Source organism: Charadrius vociferus, unplaced genomic scaffold, assembly GCF_000708025.1.
Source record: "Charadrius vociferus isolate BGI_N301 unplaced genomic scaffold, ASM70802v2 scaffold109, whole genome shotgun sequence".
NCBI classification, from domain to species: Eukaryota; Metazoa; Chordata; class Aves; order Charadriiformes; family Charadriidae; genus Charadrius; species Charadrius vociferus.
In genome coordinates this window covers 2,650,650-2,662,944 of record NW_009650060.1, presented here as the reverse complement: position 1 = coordinate 2,662,944, position 12,295 = coordinate 2,650,650, and the positions used below count along the sequence as shown (strand labels likewise).

Here is a 12,295-nt window from a genome sequence, read left to right as displayed (position 1 = left end):
TAGATGTGAATTTATATAGGCGTTAGTAACTGTAAACTTGTACAATTTCACAGAACTGTTATTGGCCAGAAAAAAAATATTCTAAAAGACTGTAAGACTATTTTTTTCCTAAAAGTATTAAGCTTTAAATAAACAAAAGCTTAATTTTATTTTGTATTTTATAATGTGTTCGAGTCTCAGTATTGTGGCATTTTTCCAAAGTGTCAGCAGACAATCCAAATCTGATAATAAACACTGTTTAAAAAGTACCCGTAAATTTACATTTAAATTAATTCTTTTTTTTAAAAAAAAAAAGAAAAGAGGGTGTTTGCAGAAGCATTCAACTAGAAACAATTTGTTTGGTTTTTGGGTAAGCCTCAAGTAAATATTTTTTCTTAATCTGTGTGTCTGTCTGTGCATGATTTATGTACTATACTGTTTTCAAATACCCAATTGTGTTTGCAGATAGTTATTTGTGGATCCATGCGGTTTGTTTAATACCAAGTGGGAGAGAATCACAATTACTGCTGGTTTTCCATTCAAAGGTTTCAATTTATTTCATAGTCTCCCAACTGGAAATACATTCAGTTTACTTCAGTACGAATCCTATTTAAGATACACATTAACCCTTTCCTTGTTTGACAGACCTTTCACTAAAACTAAATACTTTTTGTAAATTGTAGATAATTCTAAACCAGACCTTTATAACAGCTAATTTGCCTTCCATTTTGTTTAAATCTAGCCTTCTTCAGCAAATTCATTGAATTATGTACAAAAGAGATGATGGCTTTCACATTTAATGTTCTATTCTATAACAAGCACTACGACAGTCCTCTATTTTAGAGTGTTATAGTCAAAGCAAAGCAGAAGCAGAAAAAAGATTAAAAAAGATAATTCTGATCTCAGAAAAATACTCAGTTTTAGGTTAGGGTTGCTAGTGAGTCATCACATTGAAAAGAAAGAAAACTGTAACTTTGAAATGAGTGACCAAAAGAAGAAATTCGAAACTCTATTCAAATGTCTTGAGACACTGGAAAACGGATAATGGTGACCCATACTAAGAGAAAGCATGGAAAGACAAGAAAGACAAACGGAGTAAGAACAGAAGGCCTAATGGTTCATAATCTTCTTTCCCCTCTCCTCTGTAAAAGAAGTAAAAAGTTAGAGAAAGTTCTAAAAAGTGAGAGGAGCTTTTCTAAAGACATGGAAACCTTTAGAAAACAGTATCTCAATGAGAAGAGACTGATGGGTCAGTGGAATGAAAAACTATGGAGAACTTGAGATGCAGAAGACAGAACCCAAGTCCTGAGAATTAAACAAGAGTAATACTTAGGAATCCTATTTTTCAATACCAGGAGGGGGCAGAAACCATATCAAGGTGATCTTAGACTGCACAAGATGAAGGAATATAGAGGTGTGACACTCGAAGCAGTTGTCAATATACTGCTTACTGGGGTTAGAAATAAAAAAGAAAGGAAAGGTAGCGGTCCAAGACGTGTGTAGTGTGCAAAGGTAAGGGATACCAGACAAATTCTTTAACCAGATATGTCAAATCACTATGCTTAGGCATTCCACCAGCATGAGATAACAAATAGGAGAAGTTGGAGTAGAAAATTTTAACGCAATTATCTCATTTATACTGACAGTCAGCTGTCTTGTACAGCTCCACTGCATGTATTCATTCATGAAAATACTAAAATAAATAATTCCTAAAAAAGCTCTTTCTTCACCTACGCGTGGAGATGGATATTGCAGAAGTATGTTCAAAGATCACTTGAACACATCAGGTTCCATTCCCTTAGCAGTATGAAGAATTTAGGAGCTAAGTTTACCAACACACATCATGGAAAAATAAGTCAAATCATGTTAAAATTCCATTTTATAGAACTTCTATTATAAATCCAGATTTAAAAGTATTATATATCAAGATTTGAGAGTTTGTGAAGATTACTTACAATACTGACATCTGTCTCCCGTATACTCGGGCAAGCAGTTGCAAAAGGGCTGGTTCCCAGCAGTGACACTGCAGGATCCTCCGTTCTGGCAAAAACGATCGCAGACCGTCTGATTGCAGTTTGGTCCCGTAAAACCCAGCGCACAGTTGCACGTAGGCCTCCCTATTCCAAACAAAGAAAACTACTTTATGATAAAAATAAACAAACATGAAAATAATAAGCGGCGATTTAAAGATTGATACACTTACAACAGTAGCAAGTCTTAACGTATGAGCCCATTTCTCCAAACACCAATAAAAAATGCCTTTGCAAACATTGCTTGAATTCAGAACTTCTTAAAAATAAAGTTAGTGCTGTAAGATATGGACACCTCAAAAACTGTACTTATGCACTTGGCACTTATATATGTATGGTCATTGATTCTCTATTTGGAAATTATTTTAAAAGATGGACTTAAGTAGGAATTTAAGATATGACTAAGATCTTCAAATCATCCTCCCAGGCTGGGTTACTCCAGTTGCAGAGGACAAATATTTGTATAATCAACAACAATTCTTCTTCAGAACACACTCCTTTATCCTCAAATCTACAAACCTTTACATACAATCACATGAATATACAGATATTTACTAATGCCCTAATAGCCAAACTTTACATAACTATTTTTACTAAACCACAAATAGGTGGGCCTGTTTTGTTATCCTACCTCTCTCACATAATAAATATTGTAACATGAAAACTGCTGTCTTGCATCAGACCAAAGATGTCTGTAAGGTCAATATTCAATGTCTGAAAAGTAGGGATGAACATTTGCACAAAATTAACTCCTAGTCTATAGCTTCTTTGTACAGGGCTTTAAACTAGTGTTTAAACACTGATGCATTTTCCTGCTGTGATTCTTCCCTATTTTAATTTTTCCAATTTTTTTCCTTATCTAAATCTCATGTCTAAAGGATTTATAGCTTTGTTACAATTCCACTGGTTTATTAAATGCTTCTACTTTTCCCTGACTTTTTTTCTTAAGGGTTATCTTATTTAAAACAACCTTCTAGATCCCATAAATGTTTTTCCATCTCCTGACTCTGCTTTTATATCTCATTTGTAATCTTCTTTTCAAGTAAACGACCCTATGTGTCGAACTAGCCATCTCCCTTCTGACTTCCTAATAATATATTCTCACTCTTGTTTATTTCTTACAACATGTTATTTTTCCCCCACTGTCCTTCCCTTTGTTTTGATTCCGCCTTTAGGGTTTTCTTAAACTTAGGGAAAACAGACAGAGTTTAACACTTTTCTTCTTCCTGGCTTCCCAGATGGGTAAGGAAACAGACAAAGATTAATCAGGACCTGAGGACACTTGTGAAATAAAGGGGTAGACAAGATGGTCTTTGTTGGAATCATAAGGAACCCAACCCGCTGGCAAGTACAATCAAGAGCTTCACTGGGTCACTGTAGAGCATGGGACAGCTGACAGGCAAAGACTAGATTGGATATAAGGAAAAACTTCTTCACTGAAAGGTTTATCAAACATTGGAACAGACTGCCCAGGGAAGTGGTTGAGTTGCCATCCCTGGAGGTATTTAAAAGACAGGTAGATGTAGTGCTGAGGGACATGGTTTAGAGGTAACTTTGCAGTGCTAGGTTAAGGGTTGGACTTGATGATCTTAAAGGTCTCTTCCAACCAAAACAATTCTATGATTCCATAAGTCTATGACTCATCCTTTTGAGTAAAGTCACAGAAATACCATATTGCTGAGTGAGGGACCATGCATGGGCTAGCAACAAAGAGTAAATAGTAATCAAGCAGAACAAAAGGAATGCTCATAGATAGACTACAGAAAACCAAAACAGTAACACACATGCTTTACATAAATGGTGAAAGTCTGAGAATTAAGATGGGAGAACCAAAATGTCTAGTCCTGAATGGGAACATCAATATCAGTGGCTATAGCAAATTTGGAAAAGGAAGGCAACTAATGGACTGTTGCAAAACTAATCCACATTACCTTGATATCTTGTCTTTGCCCTGACAGAATAGGGCTACACGTTATGAAGTGCTAAAGTCAAACAGATTAGCAACTTAGCTACATAATGTACTGCTATGTGTGATGCAGAAGCCCTTTGGACTGGAATTACAGGCATAAAGACAAAAAAAACAGCCTATTAGATTTTATTATTGAAAGCCCAATCAAGTTAATAATATGACTGTGGGATTCGAAAGAGATAGAGAAAGTCAGGGAATACATTAAGGATGAGAAACTCCATTTATCCCTGCATTTACATTTGAAAAACTTCATACCAACGCCATAGGGCAGAAATGAACTTGTACTTCATGAAGGGGTGGGTTAGCGAGCACACAAGAGAAGATGTGCTTGACTTGGGCCTGACTTAGTTTAAAACATACACAAGAGCCAAAATCCTAAGTAGTCAAATGAAATAACACTTAAGGGTTATTTTTCCATAATAATTATCTCATCTTCATACTGATCTACCAGGAAATACTTACCACTGCCTGACTTGCTGATGGATTATGACCAGGCCCCTTCCTTGCTGTCTACTGTTTTATTCATTGCTTCCTCATTTTAATACAATGTCTGGTGTCGGTATCCACAACTACTTGCACATTTGCCTCCTGATGTCTTTTACCACAGCTCAGTCTAAAACTCCGAAATGTGCAACCCTTCTTACTTTTTTGTTTTGTTTTTTCTCTGTTTAGTTGGCTGTCTCATTAAAGTAACAGAGAATAAACTAAATATCCTATAAACCTCCCAATTTTAATTTTCTTCTGGTCTGTCTTTGTTTTAATACTATGTAATTATTTAATATCATATTCGTTGGAGAATTTTTCACTGCAAGTGAAGTGCCCCCCGTTTTTTTCTACTCTCATTCATGCAGAATGATTTATTTATTCTTCTTCCTTCACTTACTCTTCTTACATGAAACCCTTCACATAATTCTTTTCTATATTTTCTATTTTAAGCTATGCTAATTTAAAGTGTTTTGCAAATCATCCTAAAGGCCATGAGATCAGTTAGTCTCTTCCTCTAATGAGTACAGCAGGAACAAAACCATTGACTTAAAAATAGCTCCAACTAGTTCAATATGCATCAGCCTGGTTATTCATATCTGTCCCCTGGGATCTAAACATTAAATCAAAGATGTTGAACTCAGATGTTAGCACAGACTCTTTTTGTTTTTCTCCATGTATACACTTGTATTTAAATTTCTGCCCCCAAGCCAGGTGGTTTCACATAATCCTTTATCTGAATCAAGCGTTGCAATAAAAAAGTTGAAATAAAATAGTGAATAGAGCATAGATCTGGAGGTCTGAAACCAGTTTTGATTATTAATACTCTTCTATTTTTTAAACTGATGGGGCAATGATATTTTCCTAGTTTGTAGGAAAGATTATTCTATTCTTTGCTAATGTAGGCTGATAAATATGCCAAACTGCTGACAGTCATATGAAAATTTAATACAGTATAGCCTAAACCCCGTTTTATTCACTCAATTTAACATGACTTTCAGTAACGTTAATAGTTCATTGTCTATTTATACACAGACTGTTGGCATCTGAAATAATACTAATAACCACATTTTAATCCGCCTTATTCTCATAAATTATTTCTGATACAAAATGGTTCCAAGAACAGTTTAATAAAACTGCAGTACTAAACAATGACAAACAATGCCATAAGGTTTTCTATCATAGAATCAGAATATTGATTTATGTTTGCAAAGGAAATAGTCACGTTAACCAAGATGTCACAGATGCTAACTAACAAGCTTGTGATCTCATGCACAGACAACTTCGGCATTTACACTGGTTGTGAATTTTCAGGATTAGAGCTGTACAGAGACAGAAGTAAAATCGCATCTTAATTCCCAACCTTCACCACCACAGAAATGTTCACAACACACCACAGTATAGAAAAATATTAATCAGGAAAGTGGTTTATGGAATGCTAACTGCTTCAAATTCAGATAATCATCTTTTGATGCATTTTAGGCAGAAATGAGCAAAAATATTTTTCTGAAAGAAAAGATAAAAAAAGTTTTGCTGTTTTGAGCTCTTCCCTCTTCAGTGCAATCCTCAACTGGATTTACTGTATGAGAATACTGTCTCCTCTTCCTCAGCCTATTACAGATTAGCAATCCTTGCTTTCCTTATCCCCTTCTTTAGTCTCTTCTCTAGCATAATAATCCCAAGAAAAATTTCCTGTTTCAATTACCTACATTGAAAAATGTTTGTCAAAGTGTCAAGGAGGACACGGTGGCAGCACATTCTCAGCATCCCATGTGTAAATGTGCCAGTTTCAAAACCACAGTAATAATATCTAGAGAGCAAGGAGCACATCTTTTTTTGTTTTGTTCAGGGATTTCTGTGTTTTCAGTGATTTACAATGAATTTACATCCTCTTTGCTATTTACTATCTCTAATCCAATTCTGGGACACGCTGAGTTTCTCACTATATGTATATGCAAATGGAAACATAATGCATGGAGTCCCTATATTGATGAGAGTACTTAAAATAATTCTAAATAAAAATTCTAAAGAAAGAAATTGCTGAGAATATATTAAAGTGTGCCTGGTAAGACGTATAAAACAAGTAACAAAAATAATAATGAAAATTCTCTGAGGAAACAATGTACTTGAAAGTCACTATTCTCTGAAGATTCTTTATGTAGCCTCACTCTTAAACAAATAAGAATAATAATTTACAAGTTTTTTTATCTTAATTCTAGAACTGATAGAACTTGAAACAAACTTATAAAATTCTCACATATTTTTTCAAATGCTTTGCCCAGAAACTGGTAAATTAAAGGAGAATATTTTATGGTGCCCCTAGGACATATAAAGTTATTTTGGGCAACAGGACATGAACAAAATACGTGAAGTTTTTTGCATGAAGTTGAAACGCAGTTTCCCTCTTTCTTAGGAAGAAAAATCTTCCATATGAAGATGATAGGGATCGAAATCCTACAATGTTCAATTAGGTTTTGATGACAAAAACTGTAGTTACTCCTACTTTGCCAATTTAATTTGCTATGTAATAGCAAATAACTTTTCATATAATCTTCAAAAATAGCGAATGAATATTTTAGTGCACTATCTCTGTGATGTCTAGGTGATTTCTTTTGGGAATCTACTCATATATCTTAAACTCCTATTTAAATTTATTTTGTAATGAACAGAACTCTGTGGAGATTAACTTTGATTCATGCTATTGCCTAAGCAACAGAGAAATATGTATTTTGTATGACCACAGAAGGTATTTTGCAATTTTCAAAAAATATATTTTAGGTAAAGAGCACTATTTTTGTCAGCTGTCTGAAAGTTTTGAAAAACAAGACCATCCAGATGAATGCCTGCACCAAGACACAGATTATCTATTTCTTCCAGTCAATGGTAAATTCCCTGCTAGCAATGAGTGGTTTTACGTTGTTATGTGTGAATATGCACATTTACTCTGCATATTTCACTATTTAAGAACACAATGTAGCACTACACCAGCCGACTGTAAGATAATGTCTTCTGGAGTAGTTATCAGCAGTCTGTGGGAATCACAATAATTCATTTCCTTGTGGCTGAAGAGCCATAATTAGCTTTACTGAACCAATTGTAGTGGAGAGAAGCTGTATGACTGCACATGATTAGTTCGTGAGGTGATTGGGATCAGTCCCAACAGATATACATTCTCTCCATATTGTGAAAGAAAGGGAGAAAAGAACGATCCCTAAATATATCAGAGTGATCTCAAAGGCTGCTCTTAGCAAGGCTGGTTGTGGTAGTTCTGTTGGGACCATTACATCAGCTGTGACCAGACAACCTCGACACTGAGCTAAACACCACCCCTCTCCCCTTCCCACAGTCCCTGCCCGGTGACAAGACGATGTAGCATCCCTGTTGCAGACTACCAGGACTGATATCTCGTTAGCAAACTGAACAGGTTCTTCACTGACAGTGTTTTCAGTATGCACCACTGTGTCCCAAAAGCCACTTGTTTTGCTTATAAAATAGAATGTAAAATAATATCTACTTTACACAGAATTATTCTTCGGAGAATATTTTATCAATTTTCATTTAGTGGAAAGACATAATAATTTTTTACTGATTTTGATACAAAGATCACAATTCCATACGGTTAAACATACTCTTCTTACTATAAGGATAGTACAAACGTATTTATCTAATTTGGTGAACTATTTAGCTCTAGTTAATGTGTTCAAGACATGTCGTAAACTATTGCTCCAACATTTTTGCTTTAAACTGTAAGGGGAAAGGAAGTGCATTTTTATGGTAACATTAATTTTTTTTCCAAATTCCCATTAATTTGGCCTACTGGAAAGTGTTCATTATTATACCCAAACTTTTAATTACACGTCTCAGATGTGTACTTTTAATTAACTGATGACATTTTCTTTGTTCAATTATTGTAGTTCAATACAACTGTCATAAACTTATAAATTTTAATTAAAGCTGCCCCAATCTCTAGCTATATAATGTTCACATAGGAATTTGCCAAAAGGCTTAGCAGTAAGTAAACCAACAGTGAATAATCCCTGAATTGCCAGTGGGATTTGTTTAACAAATTAACATTTGTGTGCAGATAATGAGGTTCTACAACTTACCACATCCAGCAAAGATTTAGCACAATCATGTTTTAAAAAATGAGTAATACTCTGCAATTTACTTAATTGGTTATCACATTACTATTATATATTAGGCGGTGAAAAAGAATGGGATTTACACATTCACTAGAACACACACATTCACTAGAAGAGTACTTTATATGCTGTGTCATTTCATTTAAATCAGAACATGATGAAAGGTTTGGTTTCAGGATATGTCTTCCTTGGGTTTTGAGCCAGAAGCCAACACTAAGGCAATTCCCTGACTCCTGGGGAAGCCTCCCAGCAGCGGGGACCCTGCAGAAGCTCATCTCCCTGTGAGGTTAAATTTACTGGCAGTCCCGAAGCTTTCCAAAGGGCATGAGTGTAGAATGACGCTCGTTAGATCGACTGCATCACAGCTGCTTGAGTTGGATAATATGCGAGACTCGGTAAGGGCAATCAGAGCTGCTAAGAAAGACAGAGTCGAGGCAGCCAAAATTATCGCAGGTCATTTGTATTTTGCAGATAGGATGTGGATTGGCACTCGCACACATATGCCTTCTGCAACTTCCAGAGGAAAAAGCTTCATCACTTTGAACAAAAATAATTTTTTTTAAAAAAAGAGGAAATTGGGGAAAAAAGTGCAACTTGATTGCATCAGTTTAGCAGGACCGTTTGATGAGCCAATTGTATAATGGATCAAAAGTATAAATGCTGCTATATGAGGAACTGGTTGTCAGCATTGTATTTTGGGATGTGGGATGCACTAATAGCAATAGCGCAGGAGGAGAAATTAAGATGATATTGAGCTGAAATCATTATAAAACAGTAATGTTATACTTTCCAGAAATGTGAGAGAATTCTCTACCAAAATAAATAAATAAAATAAACCCCAAACCAAAAAGTAAACCCCCCAAATTGTGCAATGCACCTATTGCGAGTAGACAGGTCCACCTGGTAGGATGTAATATCATAAATCCAGACACGACGTAATGCCTAAGCTCTACAACCATTAAGGAAAAACTGAGAAATTCCTGGTAATAAGGAACCTTTTTATTCCTACACGTAACAATGTGCAAGAATAAAGTAACCTGTACACTAATGACACTGCTGCGAACCTGAGAAAGCAGAGCAACCCTGCCTTGAAGGCTGAGGCAATGAGAAGCAGGTGAATGAACGCGGCTCTGGATTTCTCCGTCCAAACTGGGAGTGGTGTGTGCAGCCCCTGCAGCTGAATGTGCCCTGACCGACGCACTGACTGCCTGCCACGCTTCACACCCTCGTATATTTGACCACAAAGAGGAAACGGTTGTTGCAAAAATACTTGAGGGGTTAAGCTTTGTTGACTTAATTAGAGTTTTCAATACTTTGGGACATCCAGCTTAGCTTCCCTCTGTAAGATACATAATGGCTTTAGTATATCATGGATTAGATTTAACTAGGATAAGGGGACATCTCACTGACATGTTAGTTTGTTTCAGAAACACACGATTTATGGCCTGATATAGATAAGAAATACGGTCTGATAAGAAATAGAGATTTCTTCTTAATAGAATATTTACAGGGTCCAGGGGCTAGGCATGCGAGGAAGAGGAGATGCGGATCAATTTGAAAATTTTATCTGGAATGCTGGATGGAGTCACTTTGGTTTCGAAAGATATACAGTCTTTTTTTCCATGTCTCCAGCACATGGAAGTTATGGCACGGGCTTCAACGCACAGCTACCCTCACGCATCGGAAACGGCAGATAGGAAAGCTGCTTAGCTTCAAATAGGGTTATGAAAATTTGATTAAACTAGGAAAGTGGAGACAACACAGCAGAAGAGTATTCCTATTCACAGGTATGCCCAGGAAGAGTGATGAGAACCAGCTCTACATTGGTCTCGACTCACAGGGGCTTGGCACACTTTGGCCATAAGTGGTACAGTAAACTTCAGTTGCAGTTCAAGGTTCAGATTCCCCAAAATGAGGCAGTTGAACAGTGAGATGTGGACTTTGGTGACATCCACGCTGCCCCTCCTGATGTATTTTTGGTGCAGGCACATTATCCTTGAGACCAAGTAGCGGGAATAAGGCTATGCCTGCATCTCCGGGCCCTCTGTAGCAGCTCGGGCCACGATTAACAATTTAGCAGAAGTATACTGTAGAATCTGCTCATCTCTCTCCTTTACTCACTGGTGACCAAACCTACTACACTAATTATTTCAGCAAGGCTGGGAGATTTCAGAGGCTGGATTTAGGAGAGAAAAAAAAAAAAAAAAAAAAAAAGGCAAAAATCCAGGTGAGAGCATAGCCGTGTGAGCACAGCAAGAGTTAGCTACCTCGTAAAGAAAACACGGGCTGCTGGAGGGGAGTGAGGCCTATGGCTACTGCCAAAAGAAAAGGATTAAATAAAACCCTGGGGCCTCTGCAGGATTCAGAACTGAGCTGAGTTGTAGGAGCTGAGTTATTAATTTTATGAAGCCTTTTAACCCCACAAAAGTATCAATTAAATGCCAGACATGTAAAGATGCGGGAGTAAACATCCTCTCTGCAGATGACAAGGAAGTTCTGCACATCACTTAAATCACCCGTGACTTACTTTCATTCACTTGCATGTTCTCACTAAACATGTATCGATCTCTCTACATTGATAAAAATCTCTGCTTATCATTTGTGTCAGTAGTTCCATCAGCTGTTAGAAGCAGTTTCAAGTATAATTAATCAACTTCAAGTAATTCACTTTTTCTAATATTTAGTCATTATTAGCGATGTTAACTAGGAACAACATTATTAACCCTCAAATACTCAGAACTGAAAAATCTGCTGTTTGGCTAAAACAAATTACTACATTTGCTTTCGCTTGGATTTTTGCCACCACATCTCAATAAACAAGAGGAGGCTCCAGAGAAGCCAGCAAGTGAAGCTAAATTGCAAAACTATATAAGCTAAAGTTAATTAGTAATGAGTGCTGAGGAAAACATTGAGATGTAAGCCCCCTCCGTCACAGAGGCTAAGATACATAATTCTGCATTACAGGGAGCTCTCTCTGGTTACACTAAACAGACACAAACTCCTGTTCGGAAGTCAATTGCCCGTGCTTTTCTTACAGAGATCAGAGTGTCGGTCATTTCATCACCCAGGAGAGAATGATTCACACCATCTTCAGCAGCTGATAGGCCTCTGAGAAGAGATGAGACCACAAACTCTTCTCCAGCTGTTCGACTTTCAATCAAATATTTAAATATTCCTTGGAGCAGAAAATAGAATTCAACTTCTCCTTTCTCACGTAATTACTAAATTTTAGAGTGCTTCTTATCACACTTTCCCTCTCTAGCCCAAACACTAATTGCATTATACAAGCTACAATAGCCTACATGTTAGATCAGCTGCCAAAGACCTGTGTTTTGACCGTTTGCTTAATCTCCCTGAAGATATAACATGTGATTTCAAATTCCTTCAGGAAAACAGAATCTCAGAATGGTCAGGGTTGGAAGGGACCTCTGCAGATCATCTAGTCCAACCCCCCCCACCAGAGCAGGGTCACCTGCAACAGGTTGCACAGGACAGCGTCCAGGCGGGTTTTGAATGTCTCCAGAGTGGCAGACTCTACCACCTCTCTGGGCAGCCTGTGCCAGTGCTCTGCCACCCTCACAAGAAAGAAGTTCCTCCTCGTGTTAAGATGGAACTTCCTATGTTCAAGTTTGTGCCTGTTACCTCTTGTCCTATCACTGGGCACCACTGAAAAAAGACTGTTCCCATCCCCC

At 37.0% G+C, this 12,295-nt stretch overlaps 1 protein-coding gene across 1 annotated transcript in view; it reads right to left on the bottom strand.

Annotated features, from left to right (window-relative positions):
- LRP1B (low density lipoprotein receptor-related protein 1B) overlaps positions 1-12,295 on the bottom strand; it is a 615,617-nt gene that overhangs the window by 26,101 nt on the left and 577,221 nt on the right. The window contains exon 86 of the mRNA XM_009891709.1: positions 1,935-2,096. Coding sequence (XP_009890011.1) covers positions 1,935-2,096 — 162 coding nt within the window. The remainder of the gene's footprint in view (positions 1-1,934; positions 2,097-12,295) is intronic.